This window comes from Dicentrarchus labrax, unplaced genomic scaffold (genome assembly GCF_905237075.1).
Source record: "Dicentrarchus labrax unplaced genomic scaffold, dlabrax2021, whole genome shotgun sequence".
NCBI classification, from domain to species: Eukaryota; Metazoa; Chordata; class Actinopteri; family Moronidae; genus Dicentrarchus; species Dicentrarchus labrax.
This window is the reverse complement of record NW_026136723.1, coordinates 10,379,851-10,402,697: the sequence shown is the minus strand read 5'-3', so window position 1 is coordinate 10,402,697 and position 22,847 is coordinate 10,379,851. Positions and strand designations below refer to the sequence as shown.

General features: G+C 42.1%; 1 protein-coding gene across 2 annotated transcripts in view; it reads left to right on the top strand.

Annotated features, from left to right (window-relative positions):
* Positions 1-325: 325 nt before the first annotated feature.
* The window catches only part of LOC127357540 (growth factor receptor-bound protein 10), a 45,418-nt gene continuing 22,896 nt past the window's right edge, over positions 326-22,847 (top strand). Inside the window, exons 1-5 of one of the 2 annotated variants that reach the window (XM_051389792.1) lie at positions 326-511; positions 3,255-3,362; positions 11,565-11,658; positions 17,715-17,976; positions 18,630-18,753. In XM_051389792.1, the coding sequence (XP_051245752.1) occupies positions 3,312-3,362; positions 11,565-11,658; positions 17,715-17,976; positions 18,630-18,753 (531 nt within the window). In that variant the 5' untranslated portion in view covers positions 326-511; positions 3,255-3,311. Of the gene's footprint in view, positions 512-3,254; positions 3,363-11,564; positions 11,659-17,714; positions 17,977-18,629; positions 18,754-19,989; positions 20,017-22,847 lie in introns of those variants that run through there. The other variant, XM_051389794.1, reaches the window with a different exon arrangement.

Here is a 22,847-nt window from a genome sequence, read left to right as displayed (position 1 = left end):
ACGGGTATTTTATTTTCTTATATGTTTGCCAAACATTAGATTTATCCGCTGTCCACCAGGCTGTAAAGAAAAAGGTTTATTTTTTGCAGTGTGCTGCTGTGAACAGGGCGGAGAGAGGAGGTTTCCTTTAGAGAGAGAGAGAGTGTGTGTGTGTGTGTGTGTGTGTGTGTGTGTGTGTGTGTGTGTGTGTGTGTGTGTGTGTGGAGAGAGAGAGCGAGAAGAGTCAGCTGGTCGAAAGTGCAGGTCGAGATCAGTGCATGTGTGCTCGTATGTGTACGAGTGTGAGCGTGCGTTTACGTGTGTGTACGCGTGCAAGGAAAGCACTTCGGGGGGGTGGGGTGGGGGGAGGGTGGGGGTAGACAAGGTGAAGACAACAGAACAGCGGACAGAGTTTTGTTGGGGGAGGCAGTTTGTGTGGCGATCCAGACGAGGACAGTCGAAGCGCGCCGGGTCCTGCTCCGTCGCGCGTCCTGGACACGATCCTTGAGCCGCGTCCTGCCCTTTGATTACCGTAAGCACTTCTGTTATTTGTTTGGACTAATATCACGCATATGGTATATCAGTGTCAAACATACTTCCTATAGAAGCTTGTTGCTCATTGCACAGGGATGGTAACTTACTTTACCAACGCTTTTATTGGCAGAAATAAGACTTTATTGGCATTTTTGTGCTGTGAAATGAGCTCCAGAGTCACCGTAATTATCTGTCTGTCAAACCTACTGCAGGTAAAGTAAAATATGAAGACATTTAAACGGTACAGAGCTTGCATCTGTGGAAGATGTGTTTGAGATCACCAGCTGGAGCACGAAGTTCTTTTCTAACACTTCATCACTGCAGTCATGCTGAGACTGTTAGTGATGGTGGAAGGGAAAAAAAACTGACAAAACTCCTGAAAACACACACACACATGTTAGCCTACATGTTCCATCAGTGTCAGAGAGCCTCTGCAGGGACTGTTTCATCTCCTCACTGTAACTGTGCTTTGGTTTCTTCCACTTTATATGGGAGTTATGTTATCTGAACCCACGGCTGAATCAGGGAGGATAAGCTGGCTGAGTGTGTACTTGCGTGTGTGTTGATGGTCTGTCATAAAGCTCCATTAGCTGTGACTTAATGTAGGCTAATCTCTGCACACTGCTAAACTTCCTTCTTCCTTCCTGGCGCATAAAGAAGACCACAGATTTGTTTAGGATCAGGTAACATTGAGGCCTATAAGAGGCTCTGAATGTCAGACCTAGACTACTGTGTAGAAGATACAGGTGCATATGGATAGTATATCATTATAGAGGCTGTCACTAGTGAGGTTGCAGTGCAGTCATTATCGCTAAAAACCTGCTACTGAAATCCACTCAATGTCAGAATTTGAGCTCCTTTGTACTTTGATCTAGGAGTGTGGTGTGTTATAGCCACGCACACTCACACGTGTGGCATTATTAAGTTGCTCCCTGTCCCATTTAATTCTCTAGATCTCCCCGTATGACCAGTAAAGCTGAATTACTTGTTTTCTCTGCAGGAGGAACCACAAATGTCAGCAAATGTCAAGCAGTTGGAGCTTTGGCTTTGCTTTCAGCCTTATTAGCCACACATAAGATCAGCCCCGCTTGCCCTTTTGGCCAGCAGTTTGATTGTTGTAAACACACGCGTAAGCCTATGCAAGAACGTTTGAGATATAAAACTACTCAGTCTCAGTAAAACAATAAAAGTAGAATAGAAAAAAAAGTGTGCAATTATCAGCATCGGAGAGGCTGTGTTTGTGCAACTGTGCACACACATTTAGACACAGATTCTCAGTCAGCAGAGCGACCTAAAGATAGCAGAGCCCCAGTGGAAACAGTAATTAGTGGGGTGAAAAGAGAGGGAGGAGAGGAGAGGAGGAGGAGGAGGAGGAGGAGGAAGAGATATTGTTTGAACCATCTGATATCTGTTATATAATGACCTGTACAATGGAGACATGCTGGGAGAGAAAGTGAAGAGAAACCAGCAGTCAAAGAGTGAGAGGAGCTACTTAGTGAGAGAGATGCAGAGTTCAGTGTGTGTGTGTGTGTGTGTGTGTGTGTGTGTGTGGATTCAGTTTGCCGAACCTTTGTTGGAAGCAGTATCGGTTGCAGCACTTCCCTGAAATTTGTATGTGGGCTACAGAAATATCAGTCTTAACAAGTCATTTCTACCTGTGTGGAGGGTTCCTATTTTTCTTGAATTGAGAGAAAAATCCAGTTTTTGAGCTGGACATCTCTAAAATGTTATTGCAGCTTTTCATAAAATTGGGTGGGCAGATAGGAGTGGTTAAAGGGAACTGTTGATTAGATTTTGATGGTGATCTGGGATTTGCACCAACAGGCGAGGACAAGACTTTCCAGCCAAAACAATGAAACAAATGGAGATAGAAATCTGATTCCAAAACGACATCATGCAGGCCCAAGGAACCCATTTATCTTCATATTTAAGTGGTTGTAATTAATTTTGGGGTGTAACTGCAAGTTGGATAATTGTTGTTTTTTTGACCCTCTAAGAGCCAACTCCCCTCTATGCAATGCAGCAAAATTAATTGATTTACAAAGGCTTCCTGTAGTTTTAATGCTAAGAGCAACATAAAACCTCACGGTGAACAGCTTGAAATGGAAATGTATTGCTGTGTGTGTGTGTGTGTATGTGTGTGTGTATCCTCTTTCCAAACACACACAGCTTCCCCCTGCTTACTCACAGCAGATAATGCTGCACAATGCAGTGGCAATAGCCGACTCCTATTTCAAGTTCCTTCAGAAAGGCTCTCATCCTCATCCCCCCTTTCGCCTTCCCCAGAAGTCTGCAGGTGGAGAGGGTTTCTTATTTAGTCTTAAGCCCCAGGCTTTGTTTGGGAACTGACGTGTGTGTGTGTGTGTGTTGTACACAATGGCTGTGTTTACATTGGATTCGGTGTGCACATGTTCATCCATGCATGCACATCCCTTCGCACATGCAGGCTTTGTTTTCTCTTGAGCAGAGAGAGGGGTTTAAGCATTTTGTCTGTAGGCATACCAAATAAATACCAGTTTTACAAAGTTGTTGCATGGCGTTTAGCACGGATCACAACAAGTGCTGGTAATTCACTTCTTGTTTGTGAGTTGCCTCATTACCTGTCTCGTTTTCCTTCATCATTCAGTTTGTTTTGTGAATTTGTGTTTTCTCCTGTAATTTCTGTTCAGATTAGTGTTTGGTGCTTTCTTTCCTCTTTTTCATTCATTTCTTTCTGCGCTGTGTCCTTTCTTCATGTGCAGGGTGCTGGTGAAACCAGAGGGGGTCATTCCCTACAGAGGGAACACTGAAGGAACACCATGGCCTTAGCGGGATGTCCTGACTACTTCTTACGTCACTCGAACTACCAGGTAAATATTTTGTGTGTTGTATGTCTGTGTGCTTGTCAGCAGTGTGTGGTAGCATATGAATCAAGAACATCTTATAATACTTTAACAGTTTGGCTTTTAATGAAACACAAAAGCTCATGCAGGGTTATAAAGCTTCTGACTTTTTTTTGTCAAAGCAGGAAAAGCACAGATGTACAGTGGATATAAAAAGTCTACACACCCCTGTTAAAATGCCAGGTTTTTGTGATGTAAAAAATTAGACAAAGATAAATCATGTCCAAACTTTTTCCACCTATAATGTGAACAATTCAATTAAAAAACAAACTGAAATCTTTTAGGGGGTAAAATAAAAAATAAAAAACTTACAATAACCTGGTGTGCACACCCTTAAACTAATACTTTGTTGAAGCACCTTTTGTTTTTATTACAGCACTCAGTCTTTTTGGGTAGGAGTCAATTAGCATGGCACATCTTTGCCTGCTCTTCTTTACAAAAGCGCTCCAAATCTGTCAGATTGCAAAAGAATCTTCTTCTGGTGAAGCCATGCTTTTGTTGATTTGGATGTATGCTTTGGGTCGTTGTCGTGCTGAAAGGTGAAATTCCTCTTCATCTTCAGCTTTCTAACGGAAACCTGAAGGTTTTGTGCCAAGATTGACTGATATTTGGAACTGTTCACAATTCCTTCCACCTTGATTAAGGCCCCGGTTCCAGCTGAAGAAAAACAGCCCCAAAGCATGATGCTGCCACCATCATCCTTCACTGTGGGTATGGTGTTCTTTGGATGATGTGCAGTGTTGTTTTTGCGCCATACCTTTTGGAATTATGGCCAAAAAGTTCAACCTTAGTTTCATCAGACCATACCATATTTTCCTACATGCTTTTGGGAGACTTCATGTATTTTTTTTACAAAATTTAGCCGGACTTGGATGTCCGTCTTGCCACCCTACCCCATAACCCAAACGTATGAAGGATATGGGAGATTGTTGTCACATGTAGTACACAGCCAGTACTTGCCAGAAATTCCTGCAGCTCCTTTAATGTTGCTGTAGGCTTCTTGGAAGCCTCCCTGACCAGTTTTCTTCTCGTCTTTTCATCAATTTTGGAGGGGCATCCAGTTCTTGGTAAGGTCACTGTTGTGCCATATTTTCTCCACTTGATGATGACTGTCTTCACTGTGTTTCATGGTATATCTAATGCCTTGGAAATTCTTTTGTACCCTTCTCCTGACTGATACCTTTTAACAATGAGATCCCGCTGATGCTTTTGAAGCTCTCTGCGGACCATGGCTTTTGCTCTGAGATGTCACTTTAAATGATGGCAGGTGTGTACTGACTACTATTTAACATGAGTTTGAATGTGATTGATCATTTCTGAACATGTTATGCAACCAGCTTATTGTAAGTTTTTTATTTTTTATTTTTCCACCTAAAAGATTTCAGTTTGTCTTTCAATTGAATTGTTCACGTTAGAGGTTACGTTAAAGGTGGAAAAAGTTCTGACATGATTTATCTTTGTCTAATTTTTTTACATCACAAAAACCTGGCATTTTAACAGGGGTGTGTAGACTTTTTATATCCACTTTAACTTATAAGATGAACAATGGCTCCATTTTATTTAGTTTTGCCAGTTCTGAGCCAGCACTCACAATACCAATGCAACCATTATTAATTATTTGCACCTGTGGTTATCAGGTCAAAATATCTCCTGGTTCATAAACCACCGCACTGATAATCAAAGCAAAATATGCCTCGATCATAGTGGTCCTCATTGTTCAAGGACAAATAACAATCGGAAGGTAGACGTGTAACCAGTAATGGCGGCAGGAAGTCATGCAAGCCTTAACTGCTTTGATACTAGAATCATTGTTAGCATTTCGTACTAAACTTAACTAACTTAAAGAGGTAAGTTAATTAATGTGATCTATTTAGAGAAAACAAGATTTTGCTGATGCCATCACGCAGACCTTCATCTGACTAAAATTCAGCTTGGATCCTTTTTATTAGTTGCTTCCCCTGTCATTGTTAATGATTGACAGAAGTTGTGGGGTGGCAGGACTGGAACGTTTTTTGTCTGCTGAAAAGGGGGGGCAGGAAAGGTTTGACAACTAGCGTAGGGTTTGGGTTTAACAAAAAAGCTAGCTTTTTAGGAATTTGTCTACTTGTCATTTTTCAGATATAAATATATTGTGCAGCTTGGAATTGTCTTTAGGTGTTTAGGTTTAGGTTTGGGTTATGCGTGAGGGAAAGACTGTAGAGGAAAGTCCTAACAAGTTTAGTTATGCAAACCTCTCCGTGTGTACCAACATGTGTACAGTGGCTCTGTGAGGCTACTTACTTCACAGTGAATGAAGCAAATAGCCTAGTTAGGTGAAATATGGTGTCTCTGCAACACAACAGACCCACTTCCACTGTCCAACTCCTGCAGAATGAGCCCTTTGTTTCCCTGCTCGGATTTTCTCCTCTCCAACCCTTCAGTAACCTAAAGAATTTGGCCAAAGAGCATCGTGGAGGTCTATAAATAGAGTGCTAAACAAACAACAATAACAAACTGTGGGCTTTGTTGTGTGACAGGCCTGAAAGCATGGGATTGATGGTATGACGTCTTACTGGGACCGTTGGGACGATGGAGGTGACGTAGCCTCAGCTGCTTTATTCCTCTTAGTGGAGGTACAAAAATGCAGCTCCCTGCTAACCCAAACCGTGGGACCGCTGAGCCCCCGTTGAGCTGACACGAAGTTGGATTGGTTCACGTTAGCTTCCAGGAAAGGGTTTTGCACCAGTAAGACTGCAGTGAATAGTGAATTGAATCCCCATAGAAAACAACATTCCTCCACCCTGCATCTAGAGGAGAAAAAACAGAGTTTGATAGTTAGAGGGACAGAAGTGGGTTACAACATTGCTGTGTGTGTGTGTGTGTGTGTGTGTGTGTGTGTGTGTGTGTTATGTAAAGCTTGCCAGTTGACATGACACAGCATGGCACACTCACATACACACACCCCATGGACTCTCCCTGTACGCAGTTACTGTAGGTTTAGTGTGTATAGATAAGGCGCAAATGAGCCCTCTTTTCTGCATACTTGCATAACGCTATACATAACACCAGGCATGTTGGGGAATCTGGGCAGTGTTCCAGGTGTGTGTGTGTGTGTGTGTGTGTGTGTGTGTGTGTGTGTGTGTGTGTGTGTGTGTGTGTGTGTGTGTCTATCTTAGTGAGAACTTTGGATCTGTGCCAGAGATGTCTCAGAGAAAGCAGCCAGCAACTTTTTCCCTTCCATCTCCTTATGCATGAGTGTGTATTTGTTCATGTGCATACACATAAACTGTAGAGCACTAAGAAGCCACAGTCCGCAGACTCAAAGCTCAGCTGAGTTATGACTTTAACCAGTCAGAAGAGTGGAATGAATGAAGCGTTTAACAGATCCTCTCCCCCGAACGTAGGTATTTGTGTCAGCAGTCCTGAACATGTCTGTTCTGTTCTGTTCTACAGTTCTTTCTTTCTTTATGTTCTGAGAGGTCAGAGGTCAGTGGCTGCCACATTAATGGGCACCCTCGGTCTTGTGCTTGTGCTTTCGAGGAAGCGTAGCCTTTGATGCTCTGAGAGAAAGTATGTTGAAATGCCTAGATGTTAATGCTGTGGGCTATAGAGTGAAAGAGGAGACGTTTGCCTGCGATGAAAGAGATGTCAAGAATAGTCATGACTACCCACAGACAAGAGCAACCCAAGTATGTCAAGCTGATCGACTCCAGGGTCTAAGATTTCCTCTTCAAGTACTGCTGACTCCAAGAACCTTGATATTGGTCCAAACTAATTCATCAAGACTCCAAAATGTAGGACGAGAAACAACTCAAAAGCACAGAGAAAGAAAAGCATAGATGACTCTTCAATTTTTTCCACGTTTTTAAAGTAGACGCATTCTGGACATGACAGAAAGACAGAGATTGAAAGCAAGCAGTTGTCTGAGAAGAAAAGAACAAGCAGGAAGAGACATTGGATAGGAGAGCTAAAGATAGACTGGAAAGGGGGGGGGAGAGGTGCTGACACGTAGCAAAGGGCCACAGATCAGACTTGAACCCATGGCCACTGCAGCAAGGACTCAGCTCTACCAGGTGAACTACCAGGACACCACCAGAAGGTTTTTTTTAACCATTCGTCCACCACTTTGTTCCAGACTGAAATATCTCAACAACTATTGGATGGATAGCATTGGCTTTGATGAGGTGTTCATCATGTTACTCGTATTCCCAGTATTTCCTGAAATAATCCTAAAGTATTTTATGCATTTATTTTTATCAGATGCCACAGACGTGTAGTATAGCCATACTTTCTAATGATTGGTGGCATCTTGGCAGGCTGAACTGCTAACACTGTCAAACACGCTGTACTCAACTTTACCACCACAGACTCAAAACAATCAAATGTAGCTTAGTTTCACTGGAGAAATATCGATACTACTTGTTGGTAGTGGGTTAATTTGGTAGATACCTTTTTAAAGGTATTGAAAACCTGAGTACCAGTAACCAGCCATAATATTGACCCTGCAGTACTCAAAAACAAGGCCTTTTAACAAAAGGCAAGACAAGTTGAAGATGTTTAAACTAAAAGAAGAAAGCCCCCCTTCATGTAGCTACCATATACCACTTAAGACTAGTTATATCAACAGTGTTGTTTCCAACTATTAACTCATGCAAAACTATCCACATCTGGAACATGCTTTTACTGATAAACCAATTTCTATTTTTAAGTTACTTTTAAGAAAGTGAGTTACGTCTTCACAGTTGTCACTTCTTGACCACTGAGGCAGCATCACTGGACTCTCTTCAGACTATAGAGTCAGAAAGTGCATTATTGGGAATTCACAATAAGGTTTTTATGGGGAATGTAGCTGTTAAAGCTGACTCTTTTACTGCACAAGTGCTGCTGAGGGGAGGGGATTTTCCCTGGGTTTACTTGTAGCTATATATTAATACCGCTGCTACTCTGTTACCAGGACTAGGACACTGTCCTGCCTCCAACTCCAACAACGCCACTCAGTGTACACAATTACATTCTTATGGGAAAAGGCAGTTAGCCAGTTAATGTAGCACAGTGAGTGGAAATCGGGGAACAGCTAGCCTGGCTCTGTCCAATGTCCAAACAAAACCCCCTAACAGCACCTCTGAAAGTGAAAAAAATGACTATTCTCCATTTTGTGGGGCTTTATTTGCTGTATTATAGACCTTTTTCACAGCAACCATTTTAACATGAAATAGTAGGGTAAACACAGGTGCTTGTTTCCCCCTGTTTCCAGTCTCTGTGGTAAGCTTAGCTAACTGGCTGCTAAATGTAGCCTTGTATTTAATGGACAGATATTGAGGGTGTTATCCATCTTCTTACACAGTGTCTACACATGAGACATTGGCAGAGCAGCAGAAGCAGCTACAGTGCTCTGTTTCTGTCTAAACAAGATGCATTCAGGCACAGTATTCAGTGTAGGTCATCAGCGTTTTATCAACACTCAGAGCCCAATACATAATCACTGTAGATAATTGTGTAAAAGAGAAGAACATAGGCTTAAGGCATAAAAGTATGCTTCAGGGCACTTTTCTGTGGGTATAGTGCAAGTAATAAAGTTAAGTAAGTAAAAGTAAAACGTGAGCCTTTACTCGGCCTGTGTAAACAGCTTGACTGTGTGTGAGACGGATGACTGAAAGGTGCTGCTCAGATGCCCCGTTTTCTGGTTTTGAACAGTGCTTGTCCATGCAACATTAGTTTGATGGACCTTCCAGTGAGGTTGCAAGGTTATCTTGTCTGTCTGAGCCAGTCAACTTTTCTTTGAATTTGGAGCGCATTGTTGTTAGCATGTTCGCATGTATTTCCCTCACATGCTGAGTAAGATATACTGTAAATCAGAAGGAGTTTAGTGGACAAGTTGCTGTATCTCTAGCTATTCAACTCTAGCTGAAGCCTGCAGGCTTTCTTTGTCAGCCCACAGGCCCTGCAGCCAAGTTGCCTTCCTTGGAAAGCTTTTGGCTGCTTCTTCTCAGAGCTATAAATCTTACTCTGGGCATTTATGGATGTTTTCGAAGCACAGAGGGGAGTTTTGAGTGTGTGTGTGTGTGTGTGTGTGCATACATGCACAACAGGACCCCTGGCCACTAGCAGTTCCTGGAAGCAATGCTTCCGCGTTCTTCTTTTTCCTAGAAAAGGGAAGATTGAAAATTCGTTTGGCTTTTTTCCCTGTCTTTCTCCTCTGCAGCTTTCTTGCCTCGAGGCTGCTTCAAATTAGACAATGTGTGAGGAACTTGGCAGTGTGTTCGTGCATCTCGAGACGTGTGAGATTGTATAAGTGTGCCTGAGCTGGTATGTTTTTGCTCTAAAAATGATTGATATGTTTTTTGCTTTTTTTAAATCAGTACCTGATGCGTGTGAGACACAGACGTGAGAGTTTGTGTGGGTGTGTTGTGTGTGTTAAGAGAGACATAGACCGAGAGAGAGTGAAAGGACAGGGGGTCATAAAGTCACAGTGCCACAGGGTCAAACTGTCACAGGTCTCTGAACTTGAGGCTGATGGTTGATGTTCCTCAAGAGCAGAGGCACGAAACCACCCTTCGTCTGGACTGAAAATAACACGTTGTCTTACCCCTGACTAACAAATCTTAGGATGCTCTCACATTTATAGTTTGGTTAATTTCCTCCGGACTAGGGCTGTAGTCAACCAAAGAAAATCTTGGTCGACTGAAATTCTACCTACTCTTCAACCAATCATGTGGTCAATGGGGGAAAAAAATCTGTTTTTTCTAGGTTAACTAAATGGACCAGAGTGCCCTGACTGTACTCTGCCTGGTAGCTGCTGGGTGTTGGTAATGGTAAATGGACCTGTACTTTCTAGTCTTCCGACCACTCAAAGCGCTTTTACACTACATGCCACATTCGCCCTTTCACACAGCGATGGCAAAGCCCATCAAACAGAAACTAACGCATTCATACACATTCACAATGTGTGCAATTTGGGGTTCAGTATCTTGCTCAAGGATACTTCGATATGTGGTGGAAGGAGCCGGGGATCAAACCAACAACCTTCCGATTAGTGGACGACCTGCTCTACCTCTGAGCCACAGCCGCTTGTGTTATAAGTTACACAACATTGCCAAGAAAATTAATTCCTGCCACTGACCATTTCTTTTCCACATGTAACTATATTGTTACCTTCATGGCATGTCTATCAAATAAATTTACATACAGTGGCAGCAACACACGCACACACAAACACCCCAGGCTTCCGTAGAACAACGAAACTCCCACAGTATAAAGGGCTGCAGAATTAAGCCACTTATCGCAACCACAGTGCGCAACATGCTAAAGTTCAGCAGGCTAAACAACAAAATTAACACTAAAACAACATAAAACCTGATAAAATGTACAGCTTCCTGGGCACCTTGTAGCTCATGTGATGGAACTGGACCACCATGTGCCAAGGCTGAGCCATGGTTTCATATCCGAACTATGGCCCCCTGTATGTCATCCCCTGTCTCTCTGCCCCCCCCCGTCTATCTTGAGCTATTCTGTCAATAAAGGCAAAAAGCCCCCAAAACTTCCAACTGCTTGTTAAGAAAGCAGTCCATAGTAAAAATGCACACACGTTGCCATTCAAAATAAACTTTATCCACTCAGCTTTTCTGTCCTCTGAGGCTTGGGGACGGTGTAGTGATTTCTGCTGGTTATTTGACATGGTGTCAGTTAGTCTGGAGCTGAGTGAATGTTCATTAAGTTAAGCCCTGCAGTCTGAAGGCTCCAAGGCCAGTTGTGTAGACGTGGGTGTTTTGGCTTCCTGACTTACAGGCCTTATCCATAAAGCCAAACAAACTAAAACAGAAACACAAATGTTGAGTAAAAAATATTTGAATATTATTTTCATACATAATGTTATTTCTAACAATATTGCCTGTCACTAAAAAATAAAATGCATCAGATCCTGCCTCCGAAAACAATGGATTAGGATACGCTAGTAACACCAGAGATTTTCAACAACAGCATATCTGCTACAATTAAATCCTGTGGTTGGTTTGTTTGCTTTCACACCACAAATGAACCGCACTAACCTGGCAAATGATTGAGTTGAATGAGTCATTTTTTGACTGAACCTAACAGCTTTGGTGTGAAGGCACCATTAAACCCACTGCATGGTTTTTACTGCATGGTCTTCGCCTTTTTAAAAATATCTTTTTTTTCCTGCCTTTTTTACAGGAAAGCATGGACCGCACTTCCTCTCGCAGGCCTGATGAGCTGATTGTCCCAGGGTTTCAGCGCCCCGCTGGTCAAAATTTGCCACATCACCATGGTAAATTTCCTCTCCTCTCCTCATCCAACCAGTGTCAAATGTATTCAGGTATTTAAATCAGAAAATACGAAATGGTCATGATTCCCCCGATCTACTCTTTATGTTTTTTTATATATACCACAATGTATTTGTACAAAGCCCATTGAATACTCCCCCTGTCTTCCTAGAAATCCCCCACTATTCTTCTCTATCTCCACCTTCATCTAGGACATTTTCTCCCTTCATCACTGCATGCTCTGCTCTCCATATGGAGAGATTATAGACAAGTGTTAAAGTGCACCCCCCTTTTTTAGTACTGCTCAGCACTTTTCTACAACCCCCTCCCCAACCTCCCGACCAATGCTCACACACATGCGTTAGCCTTCTCTCAATATATTCCCAGAAATCCCTTCAGCCATTGTGGAAAATCTTGGGAATCCTTTTGGAAAGCAGCCAATTTGAGGAGAGGAGAGGTTGTAAATTCTCCCTCCCTGGCCTCTTTTTTTTTTTTCTCTCATTGGTTGGTGGTTTAATTGTCTGCTCTGCTGATGTGTGGTGGTCGTGTGCTTGTGTGAGGGTATTACGTATGCCTTTACGTGAATGGGGTGTGTAGATGGGGTGTTTATATAGGCCTGTAGGTCACCCAGCCTAGAGGGGAGTTTAAAGTAACTAGGCCATAGGTCTGTGGGGCAGGGTTGTAGATAGTGGAAGGTGTGCAGGTTCATACTTGAATACAGACAGTGACACCGCGGATGATGTTTGCACGCCAAATCAATCATCTGCTAATTGGAATTCCACTTCTTAGCATTTGTGGGCCCATTGTGGTCAATCCTTTACAGCCCTTTTCTGATTCTGAGAGATAATTGTCACAGCTGAGATGATATAACATTAAGTTGTGTAATTGGCACAGCAGAAGCAAATTAATCTAATGGCAAAACAAGCTTTTAGTGATGTAAAACATCTGGTTTGGTTGGTCTCCATCAGTATGAAATGCAACTACTTTAAAGAGCTAAGAAATTCCGACTTTGCCCAATGACTGGATCCTCAATATACCAGAATGAAAAAAAACTTCAGCTTTTTACAAGCACTAATATTACTTCTGCTCTTTTCACCTGCACACAAGAATATTCTGAGAAATGTCATATCCTCTTTGGGCAGTTGTATCTGTGAAAAATGGAAACGCAAACTGAAGTAGAAGTTGATGAGTCAGGTTGAGGGGCAAAAGGAAAAGTAAATTACAATCCTTTATCCTAAATAACTCCCAGACTGCACTGTGTTGAAGCACTAATTGATGATACTAACAGCATAGGGTATAGAGAATAGACACCCCGATTTGTCAGTGTACTTCAGGTTTGTCTACAATCCAAATATTTAGCTATGTTGATATCATGCATAACTGATAAGCAGCAGTTAGTTTTTCCATCATGATAATTTGCATGCAGGAGAAGGATTATAAGAGTTGTGTGGAATCCATTTACTGGCTTGGTAATGAAAAAATACAGCTACTGTTTCATTTTGATTTTGCACTAGCATGACATCGACCCCACTGACGGACTTGTTGTATATTTAGACCATGCCTGACTCAGGCTACATGCCCTTCATTTATGCCAGCCCTGTCTTTTTGATGAGCTGATGACATGTGTCTTAATACATACCATGGTGTTGATTTCATGTAAGCCGGTATATATACTTCACCAGATTTAATGTTTTGCTCATAATGTTTATCTATGAATTTATTTTGTGTGCTCCCCTACAGAGTGGCCATGTTTCTCTTCAGTAAAGTTAATTCATTGCTGGTTATTACGTAAGTTTAGTAACATGCACCTCAGTAATGATTTCTAGGAATGGAAAGCATTACTCATTCACTTTACCCACCCACATTTACACATCTTGTGTGGTGATTGAAAACAGAGCTCTCGTTAGTTTCACTTTCACTTTATCGTCCATAAGGACGACTCGTTCTTCTTCCTACAATGCAAAATGTGAACTGACAAAAAAATTAAAGATAAAAAAAGAAGTGGTCTCAGTACAGTATAAAAGGATTTGTCTTGGCCGGTACATGCGGCACAACGGATGCGTAAAAGTATAGCAAAAAGATTAATGTGCAAAATGTACCAAAATGCATTTTTATAGCACGTAACTGGAGTATTTTTATTGCATATAAAGGATTGCCCTTTGCCCTGAAAAGCTGAACGTCCAGCTCTCTTCCCTGACCTCTAGACTGCCGTCAGGGATCGATGATTGCAGGTTGTCGTGGCCAGGGACAGAGAGCCCTCATTCAATGTATTCTGGGATCTTACAGGAATGAATTGGCTGCGGTTGTATGGTAGGTCGTCAGATTCTAGCCAGAGTGCTGCAGCAGTTCATCTGCTCTCAAAGTTGCAGTTAGTAGAAGAGAGGGAGGAGAAGACATTTTCATGCTATATGTCCTCTGGTTTCTCCAACTGAAGCCAGCAGTGCAGCGTGGGCCAAGCCAGCAAAGGGAGGAGGGAGAGAAATGCCAATGATACCATCATTATCCTCTTAAAGCTGCACTAGGCTACGTTTTAATGTAAAACTCCAGCCGGTTTATCAGCCTTAATCACAAAGTGGTGCTGCAACAGAGAAGAGCTGCAGAGAGACACCCTTCCTATTCCCAAAATTAGGAGGATGGAGGATATTTTTGGCCTTGATGAAATATTGGTTTTAAGTGTAACCACTTCAAGGAAATCTTGTCTGTGCTTAGACTTGCCAATGACAACTGAACCCGTTTTTTAAAGTAACTCCCACAGAGCCATCTTGAACTAAAGTATTACCATTTCAAACTTCTGGGCCCTTCACTAAACATGATTAAGAGTCCACAGCCATGCTAGCTAACGCCTCTGTGAGGCTATACCCAGGCACAGTGGTACTTTGAGCTAAATGCTAACATCAGCATCAGTGAGGGTTGCATCTTTGTTTAGCGCAGGGGTCAGCAACCTTTACTATTGAAAGAGCCATTTTTGGCCAAAGACAGAAAAAAAGCATGTCGGTAAGCCAGCTTTGGTGTTGAAAGCAAATTAATTGTTCCACGCACTTAGATTAGATTCTCTATTTTACTACAGATTTGAAATCCATAGCTAGCCAAGCTAGGCAGACTCAAGACTAGTATCCAATGCTATTGAGGTTTGGCAAAATATAGAAGGAAAGGCATCAGGACGTAACATATGACCCACAATTTAATTGATGAAACATTTTTTTAACTTTAACAAATTCTGGATTGTAAGAGTCACGTACAACAATGACAAATGAAAATTAAAAAAATAAAAGTTATTCATTTCCATATACTTTTTTGGCAAAGCCACAGGGAGCCACTGGGAGGGGCTAAAGAGCTAGAGGTTGCCATTGGTTTAGCGTGTTAGCATGCTAACATTTGGTAATTAGCACATTAGTTTTTTCAGCCATTTGAACCGAAGAATTGAACAAATTAAAATTTTGACCTGATGATGGCGCTTAAGTTAAGGAATCACCAAAATTATTGAAATTGATCCTCATTTGTAAAACAAATTAAAGTATACATTTGAATGTATAAATGTCACATCACAAGATTTCTGCATATTGAAGTTCTGAAAAGTTTAATTTATTGCCTAATTTACGGCCATCAGTGTGTAATAGGCCAATGCGAAATGAGACATTTTGACATGTTACAGTAAGAAAAGAACAGTATTTGTGACTTGTTTTGTAGATGTTTAACAGATTATCTATATAGTATATGTAGCAATTAATGATCATACCCTTACCAAGATATGTTGTGCCTAAACCTAACTAAACCTGTTGCATCTGAATTAATATGTTGTTGAAATGTTACAAATAAACTATCTATAGGTGGACTATGGTTCCTGTTATTGTTCACTCACTGTCACACTGTTAAAACTTACTGAGAGCCATCGATAGTGTTATCAGTAACATTGTGCTTTTCCTACTACAGTACGTCAAAATATCTGCTGTGAAAAAGGACTACAGTATATTGCACCTTTTTATATAAGAACCACCTCTGACTGTCCTCGTGTTGTCTTGGTCTTTTCCAACTGTGCGTGTCCCCCCGACCCCTGTCCCGCTCGTGAACCCAGCATCACATGACCTTGTGTCCCAGACTGTCTTTTCTGTGTGTGTGTGTGTGTGTGTGTGTGTGTGTGTGTGTGGGGTGTGGGTGTGTGGGTGTGTGTCTGTGTCTGTGTCATGCATACCTCTCTCTGATTCGAGATCAGATGGGAAGACTCCTGCTGCTTTTGGTACAGCGGCTTCTTTTCCGCTCAGTAGGCTCAGTGTGTGTGTGTGTGTGTGTGTGTGTGTGTGTGTGTGTGTGTATGTGTGTGTATGTGTGTATATGTGTGTATATGTGTGTATATGTGTGTATATGTGTGTATATGTGTGTGTATGTGTGTGTATGTGTGTGTATGTGTGTGTGTGTGTGTGTGCCATGCAGTACAATGTGCTGTTTCTTTTAATTCTCCTGTATAATTACATACACATGCTCATCAGGGCTGCATAGCGTACATGTTGTCCTCGGCTCTTCTGTGTGTGTTTTGGTGCCCTACTTTGTCCTGATCATTTGGCCACCATATGCCATGAACAGACTGGTGAACGTTCCCAGAGTGCTGTAATTTCTTCCTACAGGAATGTCAAGAATTCTGTGTGTGGTGTTGGGGTGGAATAGGACCAAAGGGCTTTGGACACACACATACACATACAGAAACACATGGACACATACTGCACTTGTTTTTTTAACGGACCTCCTAAGTCTTGCACTTAATTTGCCCTTAACCTAAAACTGGTTTTACTGGAGGCATTTCTTTCCCATTAGTACACTTCTTCCCACTAGCTGGCATCGCATTAGCTTGTAAGAAATGTAGGTTTAAAAAAAATAAATGTCTGTAGGTCTGGGAAATGGTAAATAATGGGTGCAGTTTGCAAGTTCAACTCCATTTATACCTGACGAGGAATGGATTTTGGAGTATTGAGCACTAGAGAAAGTCTACAAATTCAGTGTCTAATTAAAAAAAAAAAGGAGGCAGGTCATCAAAGCACTTAGGGCAGCTCACACTAGGCCTTTGAAATCTTGGACTGACTTTAGTTAATTAATAACATGTCAAGTTAAAAGAAAAGAACTGACTGTCCTAGAGACAGTTTGGTTTGGTTTGGTTTGGTTGTTCAGTCTGTGGGTGATTGTGGTTCTGACTTCCAGTTCCAGATAGACGGCTCATCCACGTGAATGACAGGTTTCACATAATCTGACCAATGGCAAGGTAGTGAGTGAGTGTACGACACAGCCATTGGAAGAAATCCCAGCCAAAATGAAATCCAACACGAGGACGGGTGAAACTTCAAAACAAGGCTGTGTGCTTTTTCTCTCTCTCCTCTCATGCTCGATGGTTCAGGGCCACAATGTGCTTCTGGCAATATTTTCAATGTTGAATTACAACTAATTAAAGTTGCTACTCAGAGTTCTGTGGCATTTTCTCCAAAAGGAGTAGGACAAAAGGTCAAAATGCTGAGCTGTGTGTTCAAAGTTAAGCATGATGTCTGGTCACCCTCTATGGACTGTAAAGCAAACTTTTCACCCTAACAGGCTTCCTTTAGCAATCACTTCTGACAAATTGGCTCCCATAGCATTTACTCCATCTGTCTTTAAAGACAGAAATAGAGATAAAACACAAGACACATCACTAGGAATGTAGAAATTCCCCTAACCAGACTTCATAGTTTGTCCTGCACCTTTTTATGTATCATCTGTGAAGACTTCTAAGAGATAACATGGATAACTTTGTAAGCATTCTGGTTCTACTCTCGCTGTTTTATACATCATTAAACTTGGCACCAACAGTTAAACTAGACAGATTCACTGATGTTTAATCTCATTTGCAGAAAGAGTCTATGCAGGATGATCTTTAAAGACTATCAGCTGGTGGGTTTTAAAGTAATCTCTCAAACACTGGTGCTGACTGAGGCAACACCTAGTGGATATCTGCTGTCCTGCAGCTTTTACTGTCCTTGTCACTCACTTTCCTCTTACACCCTCCCCCACCTCTCCCATCCCACCGTCCCACCTGCTTGTACAGATGACGATGTGGACCTGGAGCAGCTGGTGAATGACATGAACTCCTCAATGGAGAGTGTGTACTCTACGCAGGCAGACACGGCGCTGCTCCTGAACAACGGCCATGTGCACGCTCCACACCACCACCACCAGCACCACCACATGCACCCTGCCTACCCGGGACACAGTCAGGCCCACCGTCGTCACACCCCGCCCTTGCCCTCTTCCTCCCCCTCCAGGGAGAGGCTGCGGCAGTCTCAGCCCATGCACATCCAAGCCGTCAGGTAGATGCTCATAATCTTCCCCCTTGCCCTGATTTCACTGTTTTATGTTAAGATAAAGGCAGCTGGAAGCATTGTCTTTGCAGAAATGAATTGCCTGAGGAAGAACCCTTCTGTTTGTCTTTAGCTCTATGTGCGTTTGTGCTTCAATTATTAATTCTTTGCACGCAAGCTGCTTCCAGCTATCAGCCTTACTCACCAACATATACACAGGGACATAGATTGCACATAATGATTGTACTTTAATTCTAATTCCAGTTTGAAAATGTAAGTGAAGAGAATGAGATGCTCTTTGAAAATCAGATTGATTAGAAATTTGTGATTAACTAGCTTATAAAGCTTTTTATTATGACTATTGTTTTGTTTTGAAATCACTCTGCAACAAATCAGTCTTAGCCAATATTTGTAATTTTACATTGTTGCAGCTGCAAAATTAAGTCATAATTTAAACAATGTTAAAGTAAATTGACTGTAAGTTACAGAGAGGTTTTAGAAATACATGCTTTACTTTTTTATCCAAGTTTTTAGTCTAATATATGATGTGTGCCGTGCCTACCTTCTACACCCATGTGATGCCCATCATCATATTACAGTATTGTCAGTCTTTCACTGGTCAGGCGGGACTGTGACATGAGTGTGTGTGTCTCCCTCTGCAGGTGCCTGCAGGAAGAGCAGCATCTGCGTCCAGCCTCCCTTCCGGCCATCCCCAACCCTTTCCCTGAGCTCTGCAGCCCTGCAGGCTCTCCCGTTCTCAGCCCCATACAGGCCTCTGATAACCATGTAAGTACACCTTCACCACCTTACCTACACAAATATACATGATACAAGTGACATGAGGAGAAAGGTATGCTCAAATAATGGAAGGATTCTGACTGAGTGGCTACCTTTCACTGCTGGTATAAGGAAAAACAAATGTCAACAACTTTCTGGCAAATTTGAACTGTTAATTAAGTTAAATTACATGTTGCAGCATACAGGGAGAGAACAAATGCACATCGTTTCTTTTGGTATTGTTTTGAATGTTTGTTTCTAATCAATTCCACTACAGCCATGATAGATTTTGGACTCTTCATAGTATTTGTTGTCCTTTACTTGACCACCATCACAAAAGAGGCTGTGTGTATGTATGTGTGTGTTTTGAAACCAGCTGACTGGCCTGTTATGTTCAGGTCAGAGCAGCATGTGTTGACTTTGGCTGCGGACCGCCTTTCCTTCCATTACACAAAAGCTCACCCTGGGTTATCTGACTGTATATGTGTGTGTGTTATTGTGGAAGCATCATTATCAGTCATATGTACACACGCACACGTACAGAGTGACAGACATGTTTTGCTGTGGAAGGAGGTGAGCAATGTGTCCAGGATGCTGTAGACAGAGTGCAGACATCCGTGGCAGAGCTGGGAATACGGCTGGGAACGTCTGCAGGTCGGATCTCTCTGAACCTTTTGAATCCGTCTGCAGGCTCCGGCAAGACAGGCGCCCATTTCCGGTTCACACGCTTCAACCCTGGCTCTTAGCGTCACTGTGTGTGTGTGTGTGTGTGTGTGTGTGTGTGTGTGTGTGTGTGTGTGTGTGTGTGTGTGTGTGTGTGTGTGTGTGTGTGTGTGTGTGTGTGTGTCATAGCCTTGCCCTTCCTTCCCCCGGTAGAGCCTCCTGTCCCAGGAATGTTCCATCCCTCTCAAAGATGTTTTCAGGATGCCCACTCTGAACAATACAAGTTATTTTAGCACTTGCACTCACACACACACACACACACACACGGGTGGCATTATTCAGTTCACACGCAAACATATGCATGTGATAAGGCAAAGCATTATTTTTGCATTTTGTTGACATCATCTCACAAGGTCTGGAGTCAGAGAGCAAGTTTGCAGTTTGTACAAAGGATCTTTTGTGTGTGTTTGAGTCCGTGAGAGCTGACAAGATGTTGCATCATGTCTCTTTCCCAGAACATCTTCATTTTTTCCAGTTCCTTTAACTATTGTCTTCTGTATCTGAAGAGGCAAAAATGGCTCAGTACTTGTTATAGAGATGTATTTCGTGGTAAGTAGTGTCTTTAGACAGTCTCAATTGCAGTTTGGGGTTTTGTGTGGGATTTTCTTAAAGTTGCTTTGCCTATGCTTTGTATCTGATAAGGATGATTCATTCCTGCTTTAGACTGTGGGTCAGAGGTCTGGCAGCATTTCGCTTCTTCTTTACTGCAGTTTTCATGGCATGTCACCAGGTTGGAGGCAGGAAATTCTTTAAGACTGCCTAATGGCACAAAAACAGGAAGATGGTAGTATTCTTCCAGCACGAACAGCGATAAAGCTCGAGCTGGAAGGAGAGTCGAAGGCACATGGAAAAATCACTTCCAACATTCCATCATGTTTATCATTATCAGCAAAAGAGAAAAACCTTTTGGCTGAAGAAGCAGAGGAGGTGGCTGATAAATGTGTGACTGGAGGTGATGGGGATCATGGGAAACAAAACCCACCAGTGTAAAGAACCATCTCATTTCATATAATTTAATTAGTTCACAACCATTAATTAATATGATAATGATACATTAATCCTTAAAAATGTAACATGGTGTAAGTTTAGTGGCATGGTTCGGGGCACGGCAATGTTGGTCCTGACTCAAATATATATTTTCCTCTAGCGCTACGTCTCAACAACTATTGGTTTGATTGCCATGAATTAAAATATTTATTTCCCCTTGAAGACGATTTTCTATTAATTTAAAATGTCAGTTTGTCCAGTATTTTAATTTATGATACATGCAGAACTAATCACATTCTCATCAGACTTAGCTGTACCTTGTGTTTTGTGTTAATTAGTGTTGTACATGCTAATTAGCATGGTAACACATTTAACTAAAGTTGTTTTAAGGCCCCCCTCCACTCAGAAATAGGCTTTTCTTCTTGCTCCTACAGTTGGATGTTTGAGCTTCACTGTGCACAATGATGTATGTCCAGAGTTTGACACTGGGAGGATGTTTTCACATTCATCTGCTGAAAGTGGAAAGTTTCTCTGTGCTCAGTGAAAAGTGATTTTTTAAGGGCGGGGCCTACCCGCATGATTTCATGTCGGCAGTTTGGAAGCCGATGAAGAAACTTGAGAATGGACTTTACAGTGAAGTAGGGGACATCTTGTGTCCAGCAGGGAAAATTTAGAAATGAACAACATTTGCATATTCATTCTGTTATTTATAATAAGGTAGAAGGAGTAGATCCCTTAACGGTTTTAATGTGGAGATTATTATTTTTTTTGCAGAAAAAATATCAGACACACATTGTTCCACGCAGACTGTTTACATGTCTTAATACAGTGCTTCCCAACCTTTTTCCTTAAGGGACCACAGTGTTTTCTTCTCCCTGACATGTGGCCATTGTTCTATTAGCTCTTTGGTTGTTTTAACTGCATAGTTTTCTAATGGAGGATGAGGCTGTTTATCAGAGAGTGAAGGCTCTGTGAATATAGTTTCCATTCATGTTTAAATCTTAAATAACAATTACAATTTTATGTAGTTTTCTTTACAGAATTGAACAAAATGCTGAGATATGTGTACTGTGTAATTTTTTAAGTTTTCTTATAACCCTTAAAATTAAGACTTGTGGCCCCCCATGAAGCTTTGGCGACCCCTAGTGGGGGTCCCAATCCCAGCCTGGGAACTACTGTCTTACAGTATATGTCTGGATGGGATCTTTAACGATGTTACAACTGTGTAGCATCTTCCTAAACCAGCCCCAGTATTAACTGGCCTCCTTCAGTGGATGCGTGTGGAACCATCATGTACTTTAATCCGCTCTAATGCTCAAAATGAGCCATGGCTTCGGCTGATTGAATGAGACCTTCACTGATCATATCACTTAAGTTCATCAAGACCCATGGCAGACGGGTCACAATGTGGCCTTTAGCTCCAGATGTCAGTGCTTCAGTTGGCATGCAATGTTGTGTAATGTCATATGTAAGCTAACAGAAAGGCTATAAGTTAGCGAAGGTAGTGAAGATGTTTCAGAAAATGTATGCATGGATGTGTGCAGGTCAGTTTAGTTGTGTTGTTCTGAGGATGGCTTACACAACAATGCAGACGGGACTCTCAGACGTGCCGTGCGTTGGTCTACATAGTTGCATTGTATTTGCATTGGCATGGTTTTATCATAGGATCTCTCTCCCTCCAGCTGTAGAGTTGGAATCTGAACATTCTTCACTAAGCTGCAGTCTTTCTTAAAGGGATGCACAGCTTATATTAAGAGCTAGTAAAACTGTGTATGTACGTTACATGACAGGTTTATGGCCTGCGTTGCCTATGATTACATAAATGGATTTGTCCTCAGGGTATCATCAACAGATATCATGACACGGTAAATCATATTTAACTCTTCACATGGGGTCTAGCAGCTGCTAATTCCAAAGCTAATTCAGTAGTCTGACTTTAGTTAATGCTGAACTCTGATAATAGCCGTTTCCCACGCAAGTTGTGGCGGTCTTACACCATGCAGTTCAGTCATGTTACCCCGGCTTTCACAAGGATTTAGTCAGGTCCCGTCTGTCATCACTGGCCGAATGGGTTTGCTTTGGCATCATGACTACGGCTGTAACGCAACTCCTGCTTTTATTTGTGGCCAGAGACGCGGCATTACTAACATCAGGGACGGCAGGGAGTCCGAGTGGTTAAAGAGACCATCTCTCAAGCAAAGGACTCGGGTTCAAGCCCCCCTGTGTTGGCAAGTGTCCACCCTGCTGAAGTAGCTTTGAGCAAGACACTGAACCCCTTCCAGCTCTGGGTTCACTGCTCTTTAACTGACCCTGACCCCTGACCTCCCTGTGGAAAAAGGGAGGAGAAAAGACTGTTTTAATGAAAAAAATGGATGTGAAAAAGTCAGTTTCTC